The sequence below is a fragment of the Ailuropoda melanoleuca genome, chromosome 17 (genome assembly GCF_002007445.2).
Source record: "Ailuropoda melanoleuca isolate Jingjing chromosome 17, ASM200744v2, whole genome shotgun sequence".
NCBI lineage: Eukaryota > Metazoa > Chordata > Mammalia > Carnivora > Ursidae > Ailuropoda > Ailuropoda melanoleuca.
In genome coordinates, this window is record NC_048234.1 from 2,573,111 (window position 1) to 2,601,031 (window position 27,921).

The 27,921-nt window shown below is 53.2% G+C and overlaps 3 protein-coding genes and 2 long non-coding RNA genes across 7 annotated transcripts; 2 read left to right on the forward strand and 3 right to left on the reverse strand.

Moving 5' to 3' along the window:
• The first annotated feature begins 6 nt into the window (after window positions 1–6).
• On the forward strand, window positions 7–2,705 carry TMEM88 (transmembrane protein 88). The gene is made up of 2 exons (XM_034647162.1): window positions 7–1,866; window positions 2,001–2,705. The coding sequence occupies exons 1-2, from the start codon at window positions 1,657–1,659 to the stop codon at window positions 2,268–2,270; spliced, it is 480 nt and encodes a 159-aa protein (XP_034503053.1). The 5' UTR covers window positions 7–1,656; the 3' UTR covers window positions 2,271–2,705.
• Window positions 2,706–3,190: 485 nt separating this feature from the next.
• On the reverse strand, window positions 3,191–4,053 carry NAA38 (N-alpha-acetyltransferase 38, NatC auxiliary subunit). Of its 2 annotated transcripts, XM_011231346.3 has the most exons (3): window positions 3,874–4,053; window positions 3,500–3,683; window positions 3,191–3,347 (listed from the first exon to the last, which is right to left on the reverse strand). In XM_011231346.3, the coding sequence occupies exons 1-3, from the start codon at window positions 3,952–3,954 to the stop codon at window positions 3,235–3,237; spliced, it is 378 nt and encodes a 125-aa protein (XP_011229648.2). In that variant the 5' UTR covers window positions 3,955–4,053; the 3' UTR covers window positions 3,191–3,234. The 2 variants fall into 2 exon arrangements, with proteins under 2 accessions (XP_011229648.2, XP_034503052.1); XM_034647161.1 differs by having other exon boundaries at window positions 3,500–4,053.
• Window positions 4,054–4,414: 361 nt separating this feature from the next.
• On the forward strand, window positions 4,415–6,528 carry LOC100469265 (cytochrome b5 domain-containing protein 1). 2 transcript variants are annotated; one of them, XM_002924440.4, is made up of 4 exons: window positions 4,415–4,802; window positions 4,904–4,980; window positions 5,118–5,336; window positions 5,950–6,528. In XM_002924440.4, the coding sequence occupies exons 1-4, from the start codon at window positions 4,616–4,618 to the stop codon at window positions 6,178–6,180; spliced, it is 714 nt and encodes a 237-aa protein (XP_002924486.2). In that variant the 5' UTR covers window positions 4,415–4,615; the 3' UTR covers window positions 6,181–6,528. The 2 variants fall into 2 exon arrangements, with proteins under 2 accessions (XP_002924486.2, XP_034503051.1); XM_034647160.1 differs by having other exon boundaries at window positions 6,018–6,168.
• LOC117796967 lies at window positions 5,333–6,616 on the reverse strand. The gene is made up of 3 exons (XR_004621766.1): window positions 6,527–6,616; window positions 6,063–6,174; window positions 5,333–5,647 (listed from the first exon to the last, which is right to left on the reverse strand). It is a non-coding gene; the product is annotated as an uncharacterized LOC117796967 (long non-coding RNA).
• A 728-nt stretch (window positions 6,617–7,344) lies between these two features.
• Window positions 7,345–27,601, reverse strand: LOC105239855. Its single transcript, XR_002143756.2, has 5 exons — window positions 27,127–27,601; window positions 26,656–26,753; window positions 13,970–14,061; window positions 8,367–12,320; window positions 7,345–7,477 (listed from the first exon to the last, which is right to left on the reverse strand). It is a non-coding gene; the product is annotated as an uncharacterized LOC105239855 (long non-coding RNA).
• Window positions 27,602–27,921: the final 320 nt, after the last annotated feature.

A 27,921-nucleotide genomic window follows, 5' to 3' on the forward strand; every position in this document is an offset into this window, starting at 1 on the left:
CCCGCCGCTGAGCCCCGTGCCCGCTTTCTCCCCGCAGGCCCCCGCCAGCACTTCGCGATGAGGCCGGACGCCCCGCCCGCCCGCAGGGCGCCGCGGGGCCACCAGCACACGCCTGGGCTGGACCTAGGTCCCGCCTCTGGCCGGGAAGGGGGTCGGGCCCAGCCCTTCCACCCCATTGGCAGCTCCCCTTCACTTAATTTATTAAGAAAAAAAAAAGTTTTTTTTAACAAATAAGAGGAAAAAAGGAAAAAAAATGGGAGACGGGGGAGGGGGCTGGCAGCCCCTCGCCCACCAGCGCCTCCCCTCACCGACTTTGGCCTTTCTAGCAACAGACACAAGGACCAGGCTCCGGCGGCGGCGGGGGTCACATACGGGTTCCCTCACGCCTGCCAGCCGCCCGCCCGCCCGGCGCAGATGCACGCGGCTCGTGTATGTACATAGACGTTACGGCAGCCGAGGTTTTAATGAGATTCTTTCTATGGGCTTTACCCCTCCCCCAGAACCTCCTTTTTTACTTCCAATGCTAGCTGTGACCCCTGTACATGTCTCTGTTTATTCACTTGGTTATGATTTGTATTTTCTGGGTTTTTTTGTTTTTTTGGTTTTTAATTTATAACAGTCCCACTCACCTCTATTTATTCATTTTTGGGAAAACCCGACCTCCCGCACCCCCCCCCCAAGCTATCCTGCCCNNCCCCCCCCCCCCAAGCTATCCTGCCCGCCCCTCCAGGGACCGCCCGCCGCCGGGCTCTCCCTGCGCCCCAGTGTGTGTTCGGGCCCGGCCCGTCCGTCTCCGCCCGTCCGCCCGCGGCTCCAGCCGGGTTCTCATGGTGCTCAAAACCCGCTCCCCTCCCCGACGTCCTGCACTTTCTCGGACCAGGCCCCCACTCCCGACCCGACCCCAACCCCGCCTGAGGGTGAGCGACTCCTGTACTGTAGGGGAAGAAGTGGGAACTGAAATGGTATTTTGTAAAAAAAAATAATAATAATAATAAATAAATAAAAAAAATTTAAAGTTTTAAAGAAAGAACTATGAGGAAAAGGAACCCCGTCCTTCCCAGCCCCGGCCAATTTTAAAAACACGGACCTTCCCCTCACACCCCCGTCCTCCCCTTTTCTTTTTAAGCGTGAACCAGTCCAGGGCCAGGGCCTCACTGGGGCAGGGACACCCCGGGATGAGTTTCTCTGGGGCTATATTTTTATTTTGTCGGTGGTTTTTTCCTCCCACGCTGGGGCCGCGGAGGGCTGGGGGGTTTACAGTCCCGCCCCCTCGCACTGCACTGTCTCTCTGCCCCAGGGGCAGAGGAGTCTTCCCAACCCTACCCCTATTTTCGGTGATTTTTGTGTGAGAATATTAATATTAAAAATAAAATCAGAGAAAAACATCCGGTTTTGATAACGTGCTGGTGCTAGCGGGGCGCGCGCTGGGAGGGGGGCTGCCAGGCCGGGCCAACCGCGCAGACCCCGGCGGGGCGAGCCCCTCCCCGAGGCGCCTGTGGAATGTCCAGAGCGCGCGTCCGCTTCTCGGGCTGGGGGGTGCCTAATCCTGGAGCCGCATTCCAGGATAAGGGGGGGTGGGGAGAGGCCGGGCCGGGGGAGGGGCAGGAAAGAGGGCTATAAGGGCCGCGGCCCAGGCGGGCGGGAGCCAGGCAGGCCATGGCGGATGTCCCCGGGGCGCAGCGACCGGCTCCCGGCGGCGGCCCAGAGCCCCGGGACCCCCTGGACTGCTGGGCCTGCGCTGTGCTGGTCACGGCCCAGAACCTGCTGGTAGCTGCCTTCAACCTCCTCCTGCTGGCGCTGGTGCTGGGGACCATCCTGCTACCCGCTGTCACCATGCTAGGCTTCGGCTTCCTCTGCCACTCCCAGGTGAGCGTGCGCCCCGGCGCGTGCGGGTGAGCGCGGCCCTTCGCGGCGAGGGTGGCGGTGGGGTCTGCGGGCCACAGCTCCCCCGCCCGGGCTGTCCGGCCTGGTTGGGCCTGACGCCTGCTCTCCTCCCACAGTTCCTGCGCTCCCAGGCGCCCCCTTGCACCGCGCACCTGCGGGACCCGGGCTTCACGGCCCTGCTGGTCACCGGATTCCTGCTCCTCGTGCCGCTGCTCGTGCTGGCCCTGGCCAGCTACCGCCGCCTTTGCCTGCGCCTCCGCCTGGCCGACTGCCTCGTGCCCTACAGCCGAGCCCTCTACCGGCGCCGGCGCGCCCCGCAGCCGCGGCAAACCCGCGCCTCACCGGGGTCCCCGGCCGCTCCCACATCAGGAAAGGTCTGGGTCTGAGGACCCTCGAGTCAAGAGCCACCCTGACGACTGCCCCCACTCCCAGTCGGCCCAAGGACTTCAAGCCCCGGGGTCTCCCGACCTACCCCGCCCCCACCCCAGCCTAAGCCGGGTCCCAGCATCCCTTCGGGGGAACCGGAGCATCCGTGGACCCAAAGCTGGCGGAAATCCGCCACACCCCGGAAAACCCACTTTCCTCCTCCTACCTAGATCTGAATCCTGAACATCTGGGCTGGACCCTGCACACACCCCACCACTCCACCCCCCCAGGACAACTGAACCTCGGGTCCTCCTTTTCTGGTGCACCTCCTCTAGTATTTACGGGCTGGGGGGGGCGAGGTGGAGGGGAAGGAGTGACCACACATCAATAAAGAATGAACTGAATGCGTTCCTGGGATCCTGTGAACAGAGGGATGGCACAAATCCCGTCACCGCCGCCCAGTGCCCAGGAGCAGGAAACAACATGGGGCGGGGGGCGGTGGCTCAAGAGCGCATCCTTCAGCCTCCCGGGGGCCTTCCCTTATCGCGGTAGCCCGTTCTTCCTGGCCAGACCCCAGAGCTCCGTCCCTGACCCTAAAGTCACCGCCCCCTCAATAGAGTGGAGAGCGCCCGGCCTCTGTCGCCTGCCCTGCTCCCCTTGGGGACCCGAGCCCGTTCTCTGACCCCAGCTTGGAGGAACTCGGTGTTGCCAGGCCGGGGAGGGAAACAATGGGCCTTCCGGAGCAGGATGACACCCCCTCCAACCACAATTCTGGAGCAGCAGCGTGGGAGGGAAGATGGAGGGGCCCACCCTGGGGCCTGCTGGTCCTTATTCATCCCCACCCCCGAACCATAGGGACCCTCCGGTTCCCCTGCACGTCCAGGTTGGGGAAGGAGCATTGAGAGTGCTCCCGACGTGCCAGCTACTCGGACACAAGGCACTTCGTTTCAGGTTTAATGGTCTGTAAAGCATGCGCGATCGTGGTCAGAGATAGGGAGGCCCTGCCAGGCTCTCCCTCTGCACCTCAATAGAAACGATGTGGTGGCCGGGCACCATGGCCAGGCCCAGTACACGGGGTTCCCCGGCAGAAAAGGAATCTGGAAAGAAGGGTTAGAGAGTATCAGGCAGGTAGGCCGGCGTCGGTCCCGCCCCTTCTAGCCCCAAAAAACAGGGGTGCAGCCAGACACTGCGCCTTGCGGGGAGGCTCCGCCGTATTCCCAGGTGGGCGTGCACCCCCCCGGGCACTGACCCGACGGCTTGAGGAACTCCTGCGCCGAGCCCAGGATGACATTGCAGTCGCGGTCGGTGCAGAGGAAGCAGCCGACCAGGGTCCGTCCATCTGTCATGCGAATGCGCATGGTCTTGTTGAGCAGCGCCTCCAGCTGCTGCCGGGCCCGCGCGGCCGGCGAGTCCTCGCGCTCCCCGTCTGAGTCCTGAGCGGGGCGGGACACAAGCTGAGACGGCGCCGCCCCGGCGGCCGCCCACCCGCGGAACCACAGCTCCCGACAGCCCTCGGGGTGCTCCCACCGAGCCCAGAGGCTGCCGGGAGCTGCAGTTCCCCCTCCGGCCCCCCCTCTTGCTCCCGGGCTGCCCCTCGATCCCAGAACCCGAGCCCGCGCTAACCCCGGCGCTGGAGCTGCTTTGACGCCGGCTGCAACAGCCATTCTCCTCTCGTAGCAGCATGGTTGGTCCAGCTCCGGCCATTTGCCCCGGGGCCTCCTCGGGGCCCTTCAACTTCCTAAGAACCTTTCGGGTCCGGCGGTCTGAGATCTCGCGAGCGCTCCCGACCTCTTTTCTTTCGCGAGATCACCGCTCCTCCTCCTCGTCGTCGTCGTCGTCTCCTGGGCAACTGCAGAGATCTCGCGAGCTGCTTCTACTTCACCGGGGCTGGGGCTCACTGCAGCCTATGGCGCCGGTTGTCTTAAGATATCGCGAGAAGTTTCACCTCTTTAGTTTCATATATAGCCTTCAGGAACCCTGGAATTTAGCGAGACGAACTTTTCTCGTAATCGCACTCGACTCCCATCCTCCCTTGCTTTTCTGCCTCGCCAGTCAGTCCTAAATATCCCCTCCAGCCCAGACCACTCGGAAAACAGAGGACGTTCGCTTTCCCCCGGACCTCGGAGGACGCAACTCAATTACTTGAAAGCCAGACTCAGACTACGTTTCCCGTGAGCGCGCACAGTCCCCGCCCTTCCACGATCCCCCCCGCCCAGTGTTTGAGCTCAGTAGACGGTGGCCGGAAAGGGACAATGGTTTCTATGTCAGCGGACCAACGCGCTCGCGAGGCGGGGAGACGCAGTGAGTGAGTAAGCGAGTGAGTGAGTGAGCGAGTGTATGCTGAGGGGCGACGAAGCAACCAGAGATGCTGGTGGCCGATAGTGCAAGAGCCATGCAGCGCCGGGGCCTAGTGGAGGGGCCAGACTTCGAAGTTTTCCAGCGTCGCTATTTCACGCCGGCCGAGGTGGCCCAACACAACGTGCCGGAAGACCTGTGGGTGTCCTACCTGGGATTCGTGTACGACCTGACGCCGTTGGCTGTCAAGTACAAGGGTAAGGGCCGCCCGCGCTTTGGGCCAGGGTCAGGGTGTGCGTCGGGGGGCAGGTTCCTGGTTCTTGGGCGGCTAGCTACGACGGCGGCTGCTCCTTCCCAGGAGACCTGCTGCTAAAACCCATCGTGGAAGTTGCGGGCCAGGACATCAGCCACTGGTTCGATCGGAAGACTAGAGACGTGAGTTCTGCGGGAACCCGGGCTGGGGGGGGGGCGGGGGAGGCACCGGACCGCGGGATGGGGAGGAAAGACGGGAGCTGGCCGAACTCGGAGGTCGTGACTGCCCTGAGGCCCCTCTCCCAATCCCTGCTTTAAAGATCCGCAAGCACGTCGATCCGCTGACCGGTACGCTGAGATACCGCACCCCCCAGGGCCGCTTTCTGCACGTCCCGCCTCAGCTGCCGCGTTCGGACTGGGCCAATGATTTCGGGAAGCCCTGGTGGCAGGGGGTGCGTTATGAGGTGGGGCGGCTGTCTGCCAAGACCCGCAACATCCGCATCATTAACACACTCACGTCGCAGGAGCACACCCTGGAGGTGAGAACCGGTGCCCGGCGGTGGGTCAGAGGGAACTGGGAATCCCAGCAAATCTTCGAGGAGATCTTTAGGCCATTGGCTCTCCGTAGCCAGTGGGAGCAGAATTTTCCCCCTCTTTAGGGGCAGCCGAGGAGAGCAGACCGCCTAGGTCTGCGGGGTTGGGAACTGGAGGAATGGCCGGATCGCAGGGTACAAGAGACTGCCTCATAAGCCGGGGGCAGCGGTTCACGCACGTTAGTGACGGTGGTTTTGGAAGCGCTCACATGCTGTGTTTTGGATAGCAGTTGCAGTCAGACTCTTATTAATGTTCTCTGTGGAAAGGAGGTGGGGAGGGGGCGGTGACTCTAACCCTTTAGGGCCATTCGTTTGTTAGAAGCAACTGCCACAAAGACAGGTCAGACTTTGGGGCCATTCACTGCATGCTGGAGCCCTGGCTTCATTTGGGGGCCTGAGAAGTGCCTAAAAATGCTATCTGCCAAGCGAGGCACTCTGATCCCAGCACTATCATCTTCTGGGCTCCTGGCCTTGGCTTGGGGCCCATGCACCTGCGTGTGTGTGTGTGTGTGTGTCCCATCCAGAATCCTGGGGGGTGGGGCGCTTTCATGTTCTGCAGGTGGGGGCCCAGGAATCAATGTGGGAAATCCTACACCGCTATCTCCCCTATAACGCACATGCTGCCAGCTACACATGGAAATATGAGGGGAAGAAGCTGAACATGGATCATACCCTGGAAGAGAATGGGATCCGGGATGAGGATGAAGAATTTGACCATCTCAACATGGACGGCACACTCTACACGCCTGCAATCCTGCTGTACTTCAATGATGACCTCACGGACCTGTAGGGACGGAGACGAAGGCTTCTGTGGACCCAAGATGTACTTTGAGTGTGGCTGTTTCTGTGCCCTGTAGGTGGGGGAGGGGCGGGTGCCGGATGGAGACCTCCATTCCAGTCCAGACACTGGCCTGCGGTGTCTGGATCCTTCTGAAGCGTACAGGTCCTGGTCCCCAGGCCCACTATGATCTGCTCAGACGAAGTTAGGGTGAACGCTAGAAGCACGTTCATTAACCCTCTGGAATGACACGAGAAGATGAAGTGTGTTGGATTAGGGAGGCAGCCAGAGCCCAGGCAGAACTTTTTGGCTGTCAGAGAAGAAGTCCTACACAGGGATGAGGGATGGGAGCACTTACGGCAGTGATGGGAACGGCAGGAGGATGGGATGTCCACAGACAGGAACAGGAAGTGTCTATTGCTGGCCACACAGAACTGGCTCATCTCCCTTCTGAAGAGGACTCGATAGTTGAAATCCCGAAGGGAAGAAAGGCAGGGAAGGGTTAGTCGGTAATTCAGGCTAGATCTTGGGCTGTGTGCCTCCTACGCCCTTCTTAATGCATCTACTCCGTAAGATGGGCGCTGTCACCACGATTTTTTAAAAAAAGATTTTATTTATTTATTTGACAGAGATAGAGACAGCCAGCGAGAGAGGGAACACAAGCAGGGGGTGGGAGAGGAAGAAGCAGGCTCATAGCGGAAGAGCCTGACGTAGGGCTCGATCCTGGAACGCCGGGATCACGCCCTGAGCTGAAGGCAGACGCTTAACCACTCTGCCACCCAGGCGCCCCTCTGCTGCTCAGTACATTTTGATGGAATGACGTCCAATGTTGAGTGAACTTATCTGTCCATAATAACGTGTGGCTGGGACGCTGTGTCCTGGGAGGCAAGGCAAGACCCAGAAGTAGGACTGTGCTGTCACAGGCCTCTCTCTCCTGCTTCCCCTCAAAAGGAAGACCAGACACTAGAGCCCTTCCTCTCCCCAGATTTTGGGGGAAATCCACCTGCCATTCCCCCATGTGGCCACCAGGTGGCGGCCATCGCCCACAGGGTCGCAGTTAGGGGGCGGAGGGAAAACGTGCCCAAGTTATAAAGAGGTTACAATCGAATGAAATGTACAGGTGGGAGGGAAGGATCGGAAAAAAAGGAAACACCACATGGCTACTGTTTTTTTAGCATTAGGCTACATTCTGGTCTACATTTTGTCCACAAGCAGGAAAGGGGTCCAGTTTGAGGAATAAGACCCATGCGGTCGCACAGGTAGGGGCTCTGATTACAGGTGTGGGTGTGTTTCCAGCGACAGCGCAGAGCTGTGGAAGGAATAATGAGCACGCATTTCAAAGAGAATACAGTACATTCCTTTAGTAATACTTATCGACTCCTCTGTGTGTGTGTGTGGGGGGGGCGTGTGCACGTCAGTAAGGCTTTTCACGAGGCACTACCTTGTCCTCTACAGATCCCAGGCTGGCTATTTGCGTGAGGGGTATGTAAATAAGGCCTCGGCCAAACCTCTAGAAAGTAAACGGCTCATGAGCCGAGGCGGGGCAAGTCCCCTTGTGGGACCTCCCTTGTTTTGGAGCAGGCTGGGGTGGCAGTTGGAACAGTGAACGCTGCCCATCCTCAGTAAACCACACCGACTTCAAAGGACTCTACTGCCACAAGCCGAGCCGTGGTCCCTGCGAGCACAGATCAGCGAGGAGAATAAAGCCCCGAATGTCCTTGCAGGGGGCGGCCTTCTCAATGGGATAAAACATACACACATGAAAAGGTCAATGAAGACAGTACATGATAAAGGACCAAATTATGGTCTGGAAAGTTTCCACCCTCGGGGGCAAATCGCAAGTGGATTCTTAACCTGGATCTCCAGAAGTGCAAAGGTGTTTCTAAATTGTGTGTGTGTGTGTGTGTGTGTGTGTTTGCACGTGTGAGCAAGCTCAGATATATGTTATTTTGGAGAAAGGTGCTATCATTTCCATTGCTCTCAAAACGGCCCAATCCTCTGCCCTGAAATAGTACACACGCACACGCACATGGGTCATTGAAAGACCCCAAAAGTAAAATACCGAAGATGATAATATAATGGAGTCCCGGGACTCCCAGCACCTGTGCTCTATTTGGACTGTCACCCGTGTTCCCATGGCAGCAACTCCTAGAGCTGTGACCGGGGGCGAGGTTTACGACTAGTCTGCAGCCTCTTACCACTGTCCCGGATTCCGATCTGGATGTGCGCTGGAGCAGAGTCAGGGGGTCTCGCATTTACGTGTGACCCCAACACCCAGTCATCGGCGGCGGCGGGATAAGGTTGACGCGCGCAGCCCGTACAGCCCGGGCGCTGCTGCTGTCGGGACGGCCTCCGCCACTTGACTCGGTCATCTCTGTATCTGCGGCAGCCACAGGACGCCTGGTGTGGAGGGCAATGCGTACTTGTATTTATTATCCAGGAATGGGCGGCCCGTAGGCCAGGCTCTGTGAAGTGTTGGAACAACGGGGCCACACAGACGCAGAACGGGAAGGCCTGGCTGCTGGCGCACGCTGACTGTTGGAAGAGAGCTGCGGAGAGGTGGTCAGTCACATCTGTGCTGGCGACTTCCGCCAGCCCTCTTCTGGGGCAGTGAGGAAGACGAAATGTCCCCCTGCCCTCACCGGACAGCCCCTCCGGGCAGACCTTCCTCCGCCCAGTGGGTCACTGAGAACGGATCTGGCTGCAAAGAACAGAAGGCTGGGGGCTGAGGCCTAACTACCAAAAGTTCATTTTTACCAAATTTGACAGTCTGGTGCCGTCATTCCACGGGGCAGGCCATCAGTGTCCCCGGCAGCTGTGGGCCTCACGTTTGTCGCCTGTCTGGCCGCTCTACTTCTGGCCTGCACGGGGGCAGGAAGGGGGAAGAGGGGAGGGGGGAAGGGCAGGGCCTGGATCCGAGCAGGCATTTTCCCAGCGTCCTTCGCAGATCTCTGAGCACATCTCAGTGATCGGACGCAGGTGACACAGGACCCTTGGCTGCGAGCGATGTGGGACCGTGTATTTTCTATGGACGCCCACAACAACCGCAGGGACTGCTGCTGCAGAGGGATCGTCCGGAGACCGGGTCGGGACCAGCAATGGCTTCCGCGAGTCCCGCGCAAGCGCGGCTCGTCCACTCGTTAACCACAGAAAGTGATCAGACGCCTTGTGCGCGGGCCGGTTTCGGGTCCTGCGGACACAGACGTGACGGCCCGGCGCTGGGACTACAGTCTGGAGCGAGACACTATAAGCGCAAAGACAGGATCGCTGCAGATGGCACTGAGAGCTGCACGCCGTGTATGCGCGCACACGCACACACGCACAAGCACGCACACACGCACAAGCACGCACACGCAACTGCTATAAAAACGAACAAACACAGCCGCTCGAGAGAGTGGCGGTCAGACGCTCCGAGGCCGGCCGGGGCGATGCCGCGGGCCGGTCCGCATCGCCTGGGGACCTGCGTTCACCTGCGTCCATCACTTATGCGGCCGCCGTCGCGACAAACCGAAGTACTGTTTGTATGGACACTGGCAAACGAAGGGCACGGAGGCAGAGAGAGATGAAGGGACTTGCCAAAGGTCACGCAACTACGTAGTGTGCGGCCGAGACGGACTCCAAACCAACCCGGCCGTGGGGCGCCCACTTCACCCGGAGCTGCGCCACCTGCCACCTGCCACCCGCTATGGGGACACACATAGGATGCCTGTCGCTGCTGATCAAAGCCAGCCCAAGACTCAGGAGCCTTCAAACAACTCGCATCTTTATTTTGCTAATGGACCTGGGATGTGGGCAGGGTTCCGAGAGGAGTCCAGCCAGCCGCATGGACTGCCCCGAGCTGCAGGACCCACTTGTTGCAGAGGGGCTCAGTGACACCGCCCTGAGTGCTGCTGGCCATGGGCACCCCTCCGTGTGGCCCCCCACGGAGGCAGTGTGGCCGCGGGATGACCGTAGCTCTGGACAAGCAGGAGGAAGCCAGCCTCCAATCCGGGGGTTGGAAAATTGGCCTCCTGCTCGGACGGACGGGGGTCAGAGTCACATTGTAGTAAACCCGTGCTGGACGTGAGATCTTACTTCCGAAACCCCCCAGGCTCCCTCTGGCACGGCCTTGTCACCCGCTGTCCCCTGCACCGAACGCTCCACCCCCGACTCCTCGCTTGGCCAGCTCCTGCCCCTTAGAGGCTCTGCTTAGTGTCACCTCCTCCGGTGAGTCTTCCCGGACCCCTCCAACCATGTCAAATATTCCTTCTCTCCCTCTCAATGCAATGAAAGTTTTGGTGTAATTCAGTTTAGTGTTCACCTTCCTCCCTTCTTAGACTCGAGGGTCCAGGAGGGCAGACAGCCCAGTACCTCCCTCCCTCAGGCTCAGCCCAGAACAGTCACTCAATATCCATGAAAGGAACAAAGAGGAGATGAATGCCACAAAAAGGCTAAGTATGAGGCGCCTCGGGAACACCCAACCCCCATCTGGGGAGATCAGTGAAGGCTTTTGGGAGAAGCTTCGGCTCCACCTGAGACCCGAAGGGCAGGACCCTGAGACCAGGGAGGAGCAAGGGGAGGACGGAAGGCTTCCTGCGAAGAATAAACAGCACAGACAGCCCAGAGTTTCGGGGTAAGAGTGGAGAACTGGGGAGCAGAAGGCAAAGCTAAGAGATGGAGGCCGGGGAGGGTGGGCAATGAGGGGTGTTGATGCCAGAACAGGTCAGCTGAAGCTTCCTAAACCTGGCTGTTGTTTGTTGAGATATAAGTCACACACTATAAAATTCACCCTTTCAAAGTGTACAATTCAGGGTTAAGGGTTTTCTAGGGACAATGGCGCAGTCGGATTTGCATTGTAAAGAGGTGACTTGTCTACAATGTCAAGAGAAGGGACTGGAGTAGAGAGAGGGAGGGGAGAAAAATGGAGGATGGGTCCAGGGGAGGGATAGAGGCGGCCAGGACTAAGTTAGGGGCCGCGGAGGTCAGAGTAGATGGACTGAAGCGAAGGCAGAATCCCGAGCTCCGTAATTTCCTGGGGGCAGGTCTGGGGCAGAGGGAGGAGACGAGGATGACACCCCATTGTCTGGCCCTGGAGGGGGGACTGAGAGGATGAAGAGTCCGCTGGGGAGAAGGGGCCTCTGATGGGGGACGGAAGGTGAGGTGTTGTGAGCTGGCCGTGAAGTCACTTTGGGGCACACAAATACAGACGGTCGCATCTTACTGGCTCCGTGCACGGCACAGGGTCCTGGAGTGCGCTCGGGCCGGGGGTGAGGCGTGGGGCTCTCAACAGTCACTGCAGCCATCTGCGGGGACGAGCCCCTCCTCGAGCATGGAGAAGAGCGGGAGCGGAGAGAGTGATCGGAGAAAATGGTGCCGCGGAAGCCAAGGACAGTATCTGAGAGGAGGGGGTGGTAAACCGTGTGAGGCCCTCTAACGAGGTCAAGACCAGGACTTGGCTGTCCCCGGACGGAGCCAACAGCGAAATGGTCAAACATCAGAGAAGTCAAGCTGCTGTTCATGAGACACAACCGGACGGTCACAGAGGAAATCCAGCTGCAGAAGGCTCTGGAACCACACGCCGAATACTCTCCTTTCTTAAGACCCCATTTGTTTAGCTGTCAGCCATGAATAACAGACATAAGGGTTCCCGAAGAACAACAGGCATAAACCAGGACACGGTCACTCTGAACAGAAGCTCCTTACAGTGTTGTTGGGAAGACCGAATGAGCTGGAGTACGGGAGAGCGCCCGGCAGCGCCCAAGGCCCTTTGGACGGCCACCCCCGAATTTTCCTTTTCTTCTCCTTCCCTCGTCCCAGCCACAATTTCGTCACGCCTGTTTCCTGCGGGATTTCCTGAGATTTGGCATTCCTCAGCATCCAGGTAACAGCTGTCACGATTAGAGAACTGGTAGACCGTATCTGTGACGAACATTTGGTTTCCAACCCAACAACAGTGTTTGTGCCTCCACGGGGAGAACGGGGCCCAACAGAACCTCGTTCGTTTCCTACGTTCCCGGGTCGGGCTTGTTTACAGGAAGCAGGACAGAGCCTGGAAATGGGGCCAGATGTTGGGAGCAGGAGAAGCTCCAGCAGCCCTCAGCTCCCTCAGGGGAAGGTGCTGTTCGTAGCCCAGGTCGCAAATCCTCTCACCTGTAGTCGCGTTAGGTGACTGTCTACGGTGAGAAATGGCCCACAGGGTATGGGATTATTTAGGGTAAGAGCTACCAACTTCAAGGGTCTTACAGTCTGTGATCTCTGCAAGTTAGCTCCCCTAATCCTCCCAACAGCCCTGTGAGGGCGGCCCTGACGTCCCTGTGTCAAACACAACGTGGGGGGGGGGGTGAGACCTGAGGGAGAAGTCGCCCAAGGTCACTTCGTCAGTGGGGGAGCGGGGTGTCCAGGTGCTACCTGACCGCAAAGCTCCGACTCTGACGGAGGGAGGGGGTGACTTCAGTACTTGGCTCTGGAGCACATGTTAGGAGTCATGCAGTTTTGGAATATAGAATCTTTATTTTTTTTTTTAAGATTTTATTTATTTATTTGACAGAGAGGGAGACAGCCAGCGAGAGAGGGAACACAAGCAGGGGGAGTGGGAGAGGAAGAAGCAGGCTCCCAGCGGAGGAGCCTGATGTGGGGCTCGATCCCAGGACTCCGGGATCACGCCCTGAGCCGAAGGCAGACACCTAACTACTGCACCACCCAGGTGCCCCTGGAATATAGAATCTTTAAAAAAAAATAGTTGATTTAAATTTACTAATCATATCTAATTTGGTCTAAAATTAAATGACTTTCAGGGGCACCTGGGTGGCTCTGTCGGTTGAGCGTCTGACTCCTGATTTCAGCTCAGATCATGATCTCAGGGTCATGGGATTGAGCCCCGTGTCGGGTTCCACGCTCAGCACGAGTCTGCTTAAGGATTCTCTCTCAGGCCCTTCTCCCTGCTTGTGCACGTGCATGCGCTCTCTGCAAAGTAAATAAATACATCTTAAAAAAAATAAGTAAAAAGAAAATGACTCTTGTTGTCAGTAGAGTGAGATGGCGAAAAGGCCCAAGAGCAGGCCAAGGGGCAGGAGGGAGCCAGTGGGGTTGGCATTTACCACGACAGATCTATAATCTGAAAGATAGTTAATCAGCCAGGAAAGGTGTCAGGGAAATTCTGTTCAAACGGCTGACATTAGATGGCATTTCTAGCTGGCCAGCCAATGGAGAAGTATTAAGACATTGTTAAAAGGTAATGTCAAAAGGGAGGAAAGGGTTGGTTTTGGTCATTTCGTACAGGACCCTTCAGTTTCCATGACCGGGATTTCCATCAGTGCGGGATTAAAACAAACAGAGAAGAAGAGAAAGACCAATGATTTGGGGTTTAGAGCTTCCTCCTCAACCAAGAGCAAGGGAACGGATTTCGCTAAAAGCCAGCAATAGAAGTGTAAGCAGATGTGAGATCACAGAAGCCAAGCAAGGACTATTTCGAGAAGGGGGTGGCAAGTTAAGAACTCAGAAACAGCCTCTGTGTTGGCAACCCAGAGGCTGTCGGGCTCCTGACAGTGGCAGCTTCAGAGCTAGAGTGTGAGTAGGCAAGTGGACAGTGAAGCAGGGCGTTCTTTCTGGAAGCTTGGTGGCTGTGGGTGGGCACAGGGAGGTAACGTGGCAGCTGGGGGCGGGGTGCCCAGAGGACTTCTTTTAAAGTCAAGGAGATGTGGTTGAGAAGGAGCAAGTAGAAGGGGAGGTAAGGGAGCACCCTGAACCCTTAGTCCCTGAGAAGTCGGCAGCGGTGGGAGGCGGAGCCCCGGGCCGCAAGGGACCAGCTTCAGACGGGACCCACCGGAGGGAGGAGGGAAATCCAATCCGCAAGCTCAGTGTCTCAGTGTCTCAGTGCCACTGTTTCCAGGGAGCTCTCCTCGGGTGATCCGGCTCCTGGAAGGGGAGGATAAGGTTTCCTTCTGGAGTAGGAGGATGGAGGAGGTCTGAGGAATGCGAGGAAGGTTTGCAAAGGTCACCACGGATAACTGAAAGGCGGCGGGCCAAGGAAAAGGATTTCTGAGCAGGGACGCTGGTCGGCAGGGCATGGGGGTTCCTTGGGCAGCGCTGTGCATGCTGGATACAAAGGGGCAGCAGAAGTGGCCACGGTGTGAGGTGTGTGGGAGGAAGGCAAGGGCGGGACGGCGAGACACCTGGCAAGGCAGTGGCGGAAATGACAGAGCACGGGCTCTAAGCCGGACAGGGATAACGGACGGGGAAGGCACTACATGATCTTACAGGTCCAAGAACAGCCGAGAGATGAGAGCTGGAGGGACAGAAAGTTGTAAGCAAAGCACGGGCTTGAATCTAGTGTTTCGGAAGAGGTAAGTGCAGAGGTGGGACAGGCGTGGAATGGACAGAAAGGTCTGGTTAGGGAGTCGAGGGCAGGACTGAGCCAGGTGCCCGTCTTCAGCGAATGCAGGGGCAGGACCAGCGCGAGCACACGCGGCCAGGAAGGCGGTGCGGGGTGGCGGGGGAGGCCCAGCCAGGCTTCAGGAGTCTCACAGCGGGGCTTGTCACCTGGGATGGGGGACCTGACGTCACCGCCGGAGATGAGGAAATAGATTCCTTTGGAGTGCCGGGGTGGCTCAGTCAGTTAAGCGTCTGCCTGTGGCTCAGGTCATGATCCCGGGATCCTGGGATCGAGCCCCGCATCAGGCTCCCTGTTCCACGGGGAGTCTGCTTCTCCCTCTCCCTCTGCCCCTACCCCTGCTCATGCTCTCTCTCTCTAATACATAAATAAGATCTTAAAAAAAGAAGAAGAAATAGATTCCTTTACGTATGGGGTCTCCAGACTAATTGGCCACATTACTGCAGACTATTTTTTGGAGACTACCAAACTCTGTGACCAAATATTTAATGCCACTTCCTCTCTCTTCCTGTCTGTCTTTTAAGTTAAAATTCTTTAAGCTTAGTTTTATTTTTCATTGTAGAACATGGGCTCTTTACAGAAAATTCCAGGTAGGCAAGCATCAAGATGCAAAACCAAATCCCTCTTACTCTGATCACTCAGCAGAAACCAGTACTAACATCTCACCCGCTTTCTCCTAGTCTTTTCCCACGGGGCTGCGATTATATTACATGTATGACTTTACAGTGTTTTACACAACTCACATTAGACTGTAGCTTGTTAAAAGGGAATCAGGATAGAAACAAGAGCAGTGGTTGTCTCCAGAAGAGGCACAGACCGGGAAGACACTGGAAACTTCTGGAGTACTACAAATATTTTATATCTTTACCTGGATGGTGCTCACACAGGAGTTTACGTTTGCACAAACTCAAAACGTACTCCTGAAAAAACCCCAACCAAGTGGCCAAAAACCAAAGCGAAATCAGATCACAAACACTTGCTTATGCCAGCTCGTCAGTGGGGAGAAAGGTTCACAGTCAGTGAGTCTCGGAGAGTCAGTCGGTATCAACGAGTCAGGGAACGACGGGTGCTGGCGGGGGTCTGGGGAGAGGGGGGCAACAACATGGATGCGGCTCGAAAGGATAATTAAAGCTAAGTGAAATAAGTCAGAGTCAGACCCATACCTCAGGATCTCACTCATAGGTGGGATTTAAGAAACAAAACAGAGGAGCATAGGGGAAGGGAGGGAAAAACAAAACAGGACGAAATCAGGGAGACAAACCATGAGAGCCTCTTCATCCTAGAGAACACACTGAGGGCTGCTGGAGCGGGAGGGGTGGGGATGGGGTAACGGGGGACGGGCATGAAGGAGGGCACCCGATGGAAGGAGCACTGGGTGTGACATGCAACCCATGGATCACTGGCCTCTACCCCTGACACTAATAACACGCTGTATGTTAATTAATTGAATTTAAAATTTTTAAAATGGTAAAAAAAAAAAAAGAAACAAACGAGTAAAGGGGAAAAAGAGAGAGAGAGGGAAACCAAGGAAGACGCTTCGCTGTACAGAAGACTGTAGAAGGTCAGCAGAGGGGAGGTGGGGGGTGGGGATTCAGGGGGGCGCCTGGGATGAGTGCCCGGTGATGTACGAGGTGTCCAATCCCTCTGTTGTACCCCGGACTAATGTAACACTGCATGTCAACCACACCAGAATTTAAATAAAAACTTAAAAAAAAGTATACAGGTGTCCACAGGGCACCTTCAACTTTTCTGTAGGTTTGAAATTTCTCAAAATTGAGAAGTGATAGGTAGGGAGGGACCTAATCTCAAAGAAAAAGCATGGAAACAATAACAAAATTCAGGATACTGGGTGGGTAGAGCTGGGGGGGGGATGGGGAATGAGGGAGATCAGACAGGCTTTAAAATATATTACTATGGTTACATTTATTAAACCAGATGATGGAATCACATGTCTACTGTAATATTCTTTGTGGCCGATGTAGGTCACGTCTATTCTTTTGAGCTGGTGGAACAGTTCTCAATAATAGGTAAGAATTTTAAATTAAAAACCTCCATAAATAACATTTTAATGGTTTCTCATAATCTTTAATTGACATCTGACTTCCTCACCAAAACTACCTTGAAGGGAGACCAACTGCTGGGGTGTCTGGCTGGCTCGGTCGTGGAGCGTGGGACTCTTGATCTTGGGGGTGTGGGTTTAAACCCCAGGCTGGGTGTGGAGATTACTTTAAAAAATTAAAATCTGGGGCGTGTAGGTGGCTCAGTCAGTCGAGCGTCTGACTCTTGGTTTTGGCTCAGGTCATGATCCCACAGGTCGTGGAATCGAGCCCGGTGTCGGGCTCCACGCTCAGCAGGGACTCAGCTTGAGATCCTCTCTCTCCCTCTGCCCCTCCCCACCACTCCGGTGCTCTCTCTAAAAGTAAATAAAATCTTTTTTTTTTTTAATATTTTATTTATTTATTAGACAGAGATAGAGACAGCCAGCGAGAGAGGGAACACAAGCAGGGTGAGTGGGAGAGGAAGAAGCAGGCTCATAGCGGAGGAGCCTGATGTGGGGCTCGATCCCATAACGCTGGGATCACGCCCTGAGCCGAAGGCAGACGCTTAACCGCTGTGCCACCCAGGCGCCCCTAAAAGTAAATAAAATCTTAAAAAAAAAATATTAAAAAAAAAAAGGTGACCCACTGCCAAAGACAATACTTTTCTCAGTTTGCCCTTTTAAAAAAAAGTTGAGGGGCGCCTGGGTGGTGCAGTCGTTAAGCGTCTGCCTTCGGCTCAGGGCGCAATCCCGGAGTCCTGGGATCGAGCCCCACATCAGGCTCCTCCGCTATGAGCCTGAATCTTCCTCTCCCACTCCCCCTGCTTGTGTTCCCTCTCTCACTGGCTGTCTCTCTCTGTGTCAAATAAATAAAAATCTTTAAGATAAATAAATAAATAAAAGTTGAGATATAATTCACATCCCATAAAATTCATGATTTCCAAGTGTCGAGGTCAGGAGCTTGTAGTATGAGGTTTACAAGAGTGTGTAGCTACCCCCACTCTCTCATTCCAGAGCATTTTCCCTGCAAAACTAATCTCCTACTCATTAGCCATCATTCTGCACGCTCTTCTCCCCTCAAGTTGGGCAAACACTACTCTGTTTTCTGCCTCTGTGAATTGACCTATTCTGGACATCTCGTAGGAGAACGATACGTGGCCTTTTGTATCTAGTTGCGTGCATTTGGCGTGATGCAGTCAAGGTTCTCCCGTGCTGTGCGCTTGCTACTTTGTTCCCCTTTATGGCTGAGTCACATTCCGCTGTGTGGATGTGCTCTATTTCGTTTCTCCAGTCATCAGCTGATAGGCACCTGGGCTGCCCCTGCTTTGGGGTTCTCACGAATAACGCTCCTTTTGTGGGGACACACGTTCCAAGTCTCCCAGGTGGACAGCTGAGATTGAAATCGCTGGGCCGTCCGGTAACTCTGTAGGTCACGATTCGAGGACCGGTCAGTTGGCGCTCTTCTTGCCCTCCATGAAGCGTCCGGCAGTCCCGACGATGCCTCCTTCCAGAAGCTGTCTCCTCGTCTGGTGCGCCTACCACTCGACCAACTTCTGTTTTCCCTTTGGCTTTCCTCGCCCCCGCCCATTCTTCAAGTTCCTCCAAGGTTCTGGCTTCTGCACTAATAGTTCTTAACCCTTTCAAGAGCTACCAACATCTACTAGAACTTTCTATCATGACCTTACCGCCCTAGCCAGATGGGGTCAACACACTACTTGCTAAATACTTTCTCAATCGCCATAGACTGCCCTTCCTCCTGCTATCTGCTGCTCTGGGGGGAGGACCTACTTCAGACACAAGTACACATGAAAGGCCTTCAGGGACCGCCCTTTCCCCACCAGGGTCTCTCTTCTCTGAATTCTCCGATTTTACGGCCCATAGCAATTATCACTACCCCATATTATTAGTTAACGGTTTTGGTGTGTTTATGTCTGAACTCAAATATCACCCTTGGTCACTAAAAAATTTCCAGCCTGCTTTAAAAGATGCACAGCGAAAAAATGTTTTCCTTCCCAGTGGTGACTACTACAGTTTCTCGTATATTCTAGAAATACTTCATGGATATGTACATATTTTTTTCTTTCATCAACATACCATATTATATGCATACTCTTCTATACCTTCCTTCCCTTCACACTTTCATTTGTTTTTAAACTAAAACCTCACTACTGTTTTCAAAAGTTTAACACTTACAATTATATCCACTGACTATACCTGGCTTACGTATTTCTCCTCAAAGATTAGTGAAGAATGATTTCTTTTTTTTTTTTTTAAGATTTTTAAAATTTATTTGAGAGAGAGAGAGAGCACACACAAGCAGGGGTAGGGGCAGAGGGAGAAGGAGACTCCCTGCTGAGCAGAGAGGCTGATGCAGGGGTGGGGGTGGGGGTCTCGATCCCAGGACCCTGAGATCATGACCTGAGCTGAAGGCAGACACTTCACCGACTGAGCCACCCAGGTGCCCCTATGTCCTGAATTTTTTTTTTAAAGATTTTTTATTTATGAGATAGAGACAGCCAGCGAGAGAGGGAACACAAGCAGGGGGAGTGGGAGAGGAAGAAGCAGGCTCACAATGGAGGAGCCTGATGTGGGGCTCGATCCCATAACGCCGGGATCACGCCCTGAGCCGAAGGCAGACGCTTAACCGCTGTGCCACCCAGGCGCCCCAGCCTATGTCCTGAATTTTTAAAGACATTTATGTGTGTGTGTGTATCAGTAGAAACATATGGCATTGTTTTTACTTTCTTTGAACATAAACTAAATGATATTATAATGTATATATTTTTCTGCAGCCTGCTTTTTGCCATTCGGTAATACAGGAAAGAATCTTAACACGTAGATGTAACTCATTTTCTTAATTGTTGGGTAGTTGATTTAGCGATTCCTTATTGTTGGAAATTTGGGTGTTTCCAATTTTTTGCTATTACATATACTGCTGTGATGAATATCTTTTTTTTTCTTTAAGATTTTATTTATTATTTATTTGACAGAGACAGCGAGAGGGAACACAAGCCAGGGGGAGTGTGAGAGGGAGAAGCAGGCTTCCCGCCGAGCAGGGAGCCTGATGCGGCTCGATCCCAGGACCCTGGGATCACGCCCTGAGCCGAAGGCAGACGCTTAACGACTGAGCCACCCAGGCGCCCCCCAACAACTAACTTGATCTTAGGCAATGCTTTCAGCTCGTGGACCCCAATTTCTGTATCTACAAAATTAGATTAAATGAGGTTTCCTACAATATGGCCTCAACACCATTGATTGCATGCAAGATACTTTTATTTTTATTGATTTTTATTTTAATAATTACTTGTATTTAAATAAATTAGGAACGGGGTGCCTGGGTGGCTCAGTCAGTTAAGCGTCTGACTCTTAATTTTGGCTCAGGTCATGATCTCGGGGTGGTGAGACTGAACCCCGCATTGGGCTCCGTGCTCAGCAGGCAGTCTGCTTCTCTCTCTCTCCCTCTGCCTCTCCCCCTCCCCCTCGCCCTGCTCACACTCTCTCTAAATAAATACAAAGATTCTAAAAAAATAAATTAGGAAGTAATTACCCCATCAAATCAAGGATTTATAGGTATCAATTCTCGATAATATGAAATTTACCTTTTTTTTTAAAAAAGAATTTATTTATTTGACAGAGAGAGACAGCCAGCGAGAAAGGGAACACAAGCCAGGGGGAGTGTGAGAGGGAGAAGCAGGCTTCCCGCCGAGCAGGGAGCCTGATGCGGGGCTCGATCCCAGGACCCTGGGATCACGCCCTGAGCCAAAGGCAGACGCTTAACGACTGAGCCACCCAGGCGCCCCCTAACAACTAACTTGATCTTAGGCAATGCTTTCAGCTCGTGGACCCCAATTTCTGTATCTACAAAATTAGATTAAATGAGGTTTCCTACAATATGGCCTCAACACCATTGACTGCATGCAAGATACTTTTATTTTTATTGATTTTTATTTTAATAATTACTTGTATTTAAATAAATTAGGAACGGGGTGCCTGGGTGGCTCAGTCAGTTAAGCGTCTGACTCTTGATTTTGGCTCAGGTCATGATCTCGGGGTGGTGAGACTGAACCCCGCATTGGGCTCCGTGCTCAGCAGGCAGTCTGCTTCTCTCTCTCTCCCTCTGCCTCTCCCCCTCCCCCTCGCCCTGCTCACACTCTCTCTAAATAAATACAAAGATTCTAAAAAAATAAATTAGGAAGTAATTACCCCATCAAATCAAGGATTTATAGGTATCATTTCTCGATAATATGAAATTTACTTTTTTTTTTAAAAAGAATTTATTTATTTATTTGACAGAGAGAGACAGCCAACGAGAGAGGGAACACAAGCAGGGGGAGTGGGAGAGGAAGAAGCAGGCTCCCAGCAGAGGAGCCCGATGCGGGGCTCGATCCCAGGACTCTGGGATCACACCCTTGAGCCGAAAGCAGACGCTTAACCACTGAGCCACCCAGGCCCCTGAAATTTACTTTTTAAAGGACATTTGTTTGGGGCTCCTGGCCGGCTCAGTTCGTGGGAGTATGCAATTCTTGACCTCAGGGTTGTGAGTTTGAGCCCCACGTTGGGTGTAAAGATTACTAAAAAATCATAATAATAAACTTTAAAAACAAAACTTTGAAGGAATTTTTTTGACTTGAAGTGAACTGACTTAAAAACAGCAAGCATACAGGGGAACAGGGTGGTGTGCAAGTACGGCAAATCAGGAATGTGATACATGAGGACTGAAGATTCTCTGTTCGGGAAATCAAGAAGAGGTTAGATTAAAGCTGTAGATCCCAGACGTTTGGATTTTGATAACCAGTAAAAGGAAAAAAAAAAAAACCCCAAAAGTCAGCGATCAACATGGAATTGCTGACTTTTTATTGTCTTAAGTACAGCAAGAACAACAAAACCCAAAGCTATATGCCTAACTCTGTTATTTAGTAAAAAGACAGTTAAAATGTTGTATAATTATAAAAAAAGTACATGTTGAAAAATTTTCAAATTGTACAGAAATATAGAAAGTCTGTCTCTTCCTTCATAAAATCTATTATGGACCTCCTTCCATACAGAGCTTCCTCATTTTTAGAAAGGACCTTTTTAACACATATATTAATATATAAGCATACATATACATGTAACATATATTTGTTACATTCTATATTTACTCCGCATAAAAATCTATAGAAGAAATATGTGATCTCAAAACAAAGGAACGACCTTCCCAGGGAAGGACAGATAGCAAGCTTACTTAGCCATTTGGAAACCACTGGTCTAGATATGCTTCTCTCTAAAATTCCATGGTTAAGTCTAGAATATTCTCGTTATTTACATGACTTTCATTATCACTCATCTATATATTTCAAAAGACACCTAGGAACCTCTATTAACATTTCCTTGAGTAGAAAATCACAGACTGCAGAGTGATTTTTCAGTCCTTTGACCTGCCTGGTGACACGAGGACACATCAGTGCCCTACCGATCGCTGTCACTGGTCCCTACGTCAGAGTTTTAACCTGGGGTCCACAGATTTCCGGGTGTTCCTAACACCGTGGAAACAGACATGGTATTTTGCATATATCAGCCGATCTATGAACATAGGGGTTAGGGGTGCTGACCCTCTGTGCAGTGGAAAAGCTTTTGAGTTCCCATAACGTCTGACAGCCTACGGTTGACCAGAGGCCCCACTCACCCCATAAACAATTGGTTACCCGTATATTCCATGTTATATGTACTATATACTGTATTCTTACAATAATGCTGCGAGAAAATACATTAGTAAGAAAATCATAAGGAAAATATGTCTACAGGCTATAGTTATTGATACCTAAGTTTACGTCACCTGTTTACAAGATGAAGCATCTGTCAGTATGTCTGTCTACACTGTCGATAGGATGCGATGCACTCTAGACCTTACACATGGGGGACGCACGTTACTAATACTGGACATCAGAAAGGAAAAGATAGCATGTTGTCTCTAAGTGTTTTTGTGCATAAGTTTGAACTTTAAAAAAATAGATTTGGGGGGGCGCCTGGGTGGCACAGCGGTTAAGCGTGTGCCTTCGGCTCAGGGCGTGATCCCGGCGATATGGGATCGAGCCCCACATCAGGCTCCTCCGCTATGAGCCTGCTTCTTCCTCTCCCACTCCCCCTGCTTGTGTTCCCTCTCTTGCTGGCTGTCTCTGTCTCTGTCAAATGAATAAATAAATAAAATCTTTTAAAAAAATAGATTTGGGTAAGATTTTAAGGTAGCAAATAATAAAATTGTATCTGCATGTATTTTACCCATCGTGAAACACCTAAACTTCTCTTAATTTTTTTGATGTTTCTAGACTATGCAGGGATCCCCAAGTTTTTTCAAATTATTGCACATCTCTAAAATATCTTCCAATATATTTACTGAAAAAAATTCACATGTAAGCGGACCCACGCAGTTCAAACCGTGTTGTTCAGGGGTCAACTGTATATTGTTTTCCTGGGGGAAGGGTTTGTAACTTTCCACGAACCAAAAAAAAAATAAGAAGCTCTTGCTTTGGGTAAGCTTCTTGCTTTTGCATTAAGGAAATAATCTTTTTGTGGCTTAGGAGTTTCTCACAATTTTCTTCTAGTTCTTTCTTGGCGGGAGGGGGCATCTAATTTCTGGTTTGCATTTGACAGGCTGCATGCTTAAGTTACTTGTTCAGAACTTAATGGTCTTCTCAGTAAAAACAAAAAGCATTCACCTCTAGCCATGAGTCGTATGGCATTTTAATTTTGTATTTGATTTTTAGTTTTTGAAGTATGGAGGGATGGAAAAAGGCAGGGAGTGGCATCCACTTTGACACTGGCAGGTGGGGAGACAAGCATGTAGGAACGGGGAGATGTGAGGGCCCAGATTAAAGGCGTAAGGACAGACACACAGACAGGCTGGCAGGGGGCGGGGGGAGGAGAATGAGTGACGAGGAGGCGAGGAGAGCGCCAGGGGAGACACGGGCGGACAAACGGGCGTGGGGGGAGAGAGAAGGCAGGCAGAATGAGGAAGGAAGAGGACAAGGAGAGAGAAGACAAAGTGATAAGACTGTCTGATGCCACACGGGGCTCTGTGGCTGATAAAGTGCCATCACATACATTACCACAGGCAGACAGGGAGAATCCAGCAGACAGATGGGGTGATGGAAGGATGCAGGCCAATCAGACAGAAGAGGGGGAAGGTGGCCAATCAGAGGGACGCTAGAATGCAGCCGAAGATAGACAGTTGAGGGGAAAGACAGAACCGAGAAAAGAGAAGTGAGAGAGGGAGGGCGAGAAAGGGGACAGAGGCCCAGGGGCGGAGGCCAACAGCACGGTGCAGAACACGGGCAGGCAAAGAGCAGCGCATTCTGTGCCAGAGTTTCCTGGTCGTCCTCCTGCAGACCCGGACAGACGCCGTGTGTTTCCCCCGAGGACTGAGCCTCACCATCCCCGAGGTGGCAGGGCGGAGGCACCGGCGGGAAGGAGGAAAAGGGAAAAGTGGTAGGAGGAAGCAGTGTTTCAGAGCGGGAGGAAGACACACTCGTGGGACAGGGATCGAGAGTCAGAGGCCTGTAAAGGCCACACACAGACGCGTGACACGGACGTGTGGGGAAGGCAGGGCAGGCCCACGCGTACTCCACGGGCACACGAGCCGGGCCCACGAGCTACCTAACTTAGGACATGGTACTTTTCAGTTGTACGGGGCCCCCACGTCCTGTCCCAGTTGATACGTGGCTGCGCGATGAGGGGACCGGCAGAGCTGCGCTGTCCCCAGGTAGCTCGCTGTGCAGACGAGGAGCCTGGCAGGCATGAGCGCCAGCGGGTACTGGCGGGCAGGAGCCAGCAGCCAGCAGCCAGTGCGTCCGAAAGACAGGTGCCCGAGAGGAGATCGACAAGACGAGGAGCAAGAACCGGCAGGCCCAGTGAAGCAGGAAGGCGGAGTGACAGTGACAGAGAAAGAAGCATCCGGCAAGACTAGGACAGGAGGAGGAAGGACTGCAGCGCCGGGCAAGGAGACTTAGATCCGCGGAGACCCTGCTCTGGAACGACATCCGAGAAGCGCCAAGTGGCGGCTGCCTCAGGGAGACGAGCAGGGGACTGGCGGCGAGGGGCCGGGGGGAGGCCCATGCAGCACGGGACACCGCCAGCGCCTCACGTGTTTCGTGCCGCGTGTGTGCTTCCGGTTGGGACGCTGAGGGACGAGCAAAGACGACGAAAGCAGAAGAGCAGGCGGAGAGGTCGACGGCGAGAGGCGGCCCGGCAGACGGCAAAAAAAGGCGGGAAGAGCAGGGGAGGCTGGGAAGAAGGCAGAAAGGCCGGGGGCAGGCCGCCCATCCAAGGAGCCGGAAACAAGCAGCCGCAGAAGCAGGCCCGCCTCGAGCGAGCGCAAGCAGGAGCAAAGGCGGGGCGCACGATGCGGCACGAAGGCCCAGAGACTTCGGGGCGAGGGAGTCGCTGACAGCTTTGGGGTAGAGAGGCCACCCCCGTGGATGGAGAGCGGCTTTGGGGAAGCCAAGGAAGCAAAAGCAGACATGCAGCCAGAGGCAAGAGGCAGGCAGTGGCCGGGGGGCGAGCAGCCGCAACAGGCAAGCAGACGGACGGACCGGGAGGCAGGAAAAATCAGGAGCTTAGCAGGCGTAAATAAGGGGAGGGACACGCAGAAGAGCAAGAGAAGAGGCAAACCCAGAGAGGGAAGCACGGCAGGGCCTGGAAGGTAGACAAACCAAGAGACGAAGGCTAAAAAAGTGACAGAGACAGGCAGGCGGGGAGACAGATGGCTGGAGAGAGAGTGGTGGGCAGACAGCCAGAGAAGCAGACAGACAACCAGAGAGAGAGGCTGCCAGCCAGTCAGGGAGGAGCAGACAGGCAGGCAGACACCATAACAGGAGCGAGCAGGTAGAGAGGCAGGCGGGAGCCGGGATCCAAGGAGGCAGAGCGAGAGAGGACGGTGGGAGAGAAAAGACGAGAGGAGAGGCGGCCGGGCAGAGGGGGACATGGGCGAGAGGGAGAAGGAAGCAAACGAGCAAATCCACACCGCACACCGCACTTGAAGGTGTGACTGTGGGGACAGGGGCGCGCACCTGCAGCTCCTGGCACATGGCGGCGGGCGGGCGGGGGTGCTGGGCACACGAAGCGGGGGCACTGAGGCAGGGAGGCCGCGGCACACACGATGTGCAGGGGGGGCCCACATCCACGTGGGGCACTCCTCCCTGACACAAGCCGCCGAGGGGCCAGGGAGAGGAGGGAGCCAGGCCCACAAGAGGAAGAGACAGACACATGGAGGCAGAGCCCGGAAGACAGAAGTAAACAGAAACAAGACAGAGGTGGAAAGTCACTTAGGGGTGACAGAGCCTGAGAGCCGGAGGGTCGGAAGTCAGTGTCGCCGAGGGAATAAAATCCCACATACAGAGAAGCCCCCTGTACAGAAAGAGAGAGCTACCCAGATGGCCTCGCACAAAGAGACTGAGAGAAGGAACAGAACAGAATGGAACAGAAGAGGGACAGGAGTAGACTCGGCACGGACTGACACAGGAAAGACTCCCAAGGGCCAGGTCAAGGAAAAGATGGAACATCCTCGCTCGGTCAAGTGCATCAGTGTGTGGGTATGGGGGGTGGCGTATCAATAAAGAACATTCCAGCCTCCTAAGCAAACAGTGGCACCGTATTCCCTGTCATTACTACTTTCTGCTTGCTGGCTACCTACCCCTCCCGCCTGAGGACCTCCTGAGCACTGCTGGTCCTGGGGGGCAGTGGAGGCTGGCAGCTCCGCTTCAGGGGTAGAGAAATAACCCAGGAGAGAAAGGATTCCCGGGCAAGGGACGGGAAGCAAGGAAGGGGCAAAGGGAGATCAAAATAATGGGAGGAAGCTGGAGTTAGGAAAAGTGACAAGGACAAGAAAGGGTAGAAGTGAGCTTTTCGCCCTCCATCCTGGGCTGGCACTGCTCAGGATGCGAGTTTTAGAGAACTTCCCTGGTGGATCTCTGGATGAGAAAGCTACTTTGGGACACCTTTCCAACCTTCCATCTGATTCTCGGCACCACTTCTAAGATAAACACTGGGGTACAGTGGGACATCATGGGCCAGGCAAGTGGGATGCAAATGCCAGGGGGACCCCTACCTCTGTCTTTTTCTCAGTCCCAGAGACTTTTCTGTTTCACCATACCTCAGTTTCTTCCACTTTACCAGTGTCGGAGATCATGGAGAAAGGGAAATATACTGCAACGGGAGAGAAGAGAAAACAATTTCACAATTTTTCAGATTTGACTCTTTCCCCTTTATTCTAAAAATCTGTACTCCTGACCCCTCAATTAATTTCCCAAGTCGGATGAATTTTATAGTCGAGCCATTGGGGGAGGGGAGGTGAGGTAAAGCAGAAAAGAGTGCAGATAAAATTTACAACAATTATAAATCACTGAAAAGGCTGGGCAAAGGGGAGAATCAAACATGGACTCCTTTGAAAAAAAAAAAAAAAACCTCAATCATCGTATCTATTCATATCTCTCCCCCAAAAGTCACTAGAATTTCTGTCACTTTTTTAAAAGAAAGGGGAAAAAAATCCAGCCCCGCTTCTCATTTGAAGGATACGTACACAATTAAATGCGTTTTGACTTCAGTGAGGTATGTAGAAAGAGTTATATATAAACATATATTTCATCTTTTCCTTTTCAATGCCTGAAGGGGAAAAAAAAAAACCTTCACATCAAACCACTCCCTTCTGAAGTATTCAGAAAAAAAAAAAAAGCTTTTCTTTAAGAGAAGGGAGGTGGGGAGGAAGAGACTAGTAAAGAAAAGAAAAATATTTAAATCTAGTTGGACTAGTATCTAACTAGTTAACCTTTAACAATTTATGCTGATGTCAGACTGAGCATGAGTACTGATTAATGCCCCCCCTCAAATATTTTTTTATAGGGGGGGGAGTTAGAAAGAGCAGCCATTTTTGTTTTATGCAGAAATCCTTCATGCCCCCCCCAACGCGCACACACACACTCACACACACACTCACACACACACAGTACACAAGGAAAATATCTCTATTAATCTGTGCACTAATCAGTTATGAAAAAAGGGAGAAATTTGTGGGTTTCTGGGTAGAGGCTTGGAGATGGGGGTGTAACAGGGAGGAGAATGGGGGGGTGAAAACTGAAATATTAAGCCAGCCATTTTGTTTTAAAAGGGGATTTTTCCCCCCTCTCCCTTTCTTCATGGAGGGGGTGGCGGTGCTGGGGGGGGTTGTTTTAAAAATAATTTCAAGGCGGCCATCTTAGTGCCTCAGCTCTGAGAAATATTTCTGAGCGCCCCCCTCAGAATTTAAATATATTTAAAGCAACGGAGAGGGGGGCAGAGAGAAGTCGAAAACTTTTATATATATATATATATATTTTTT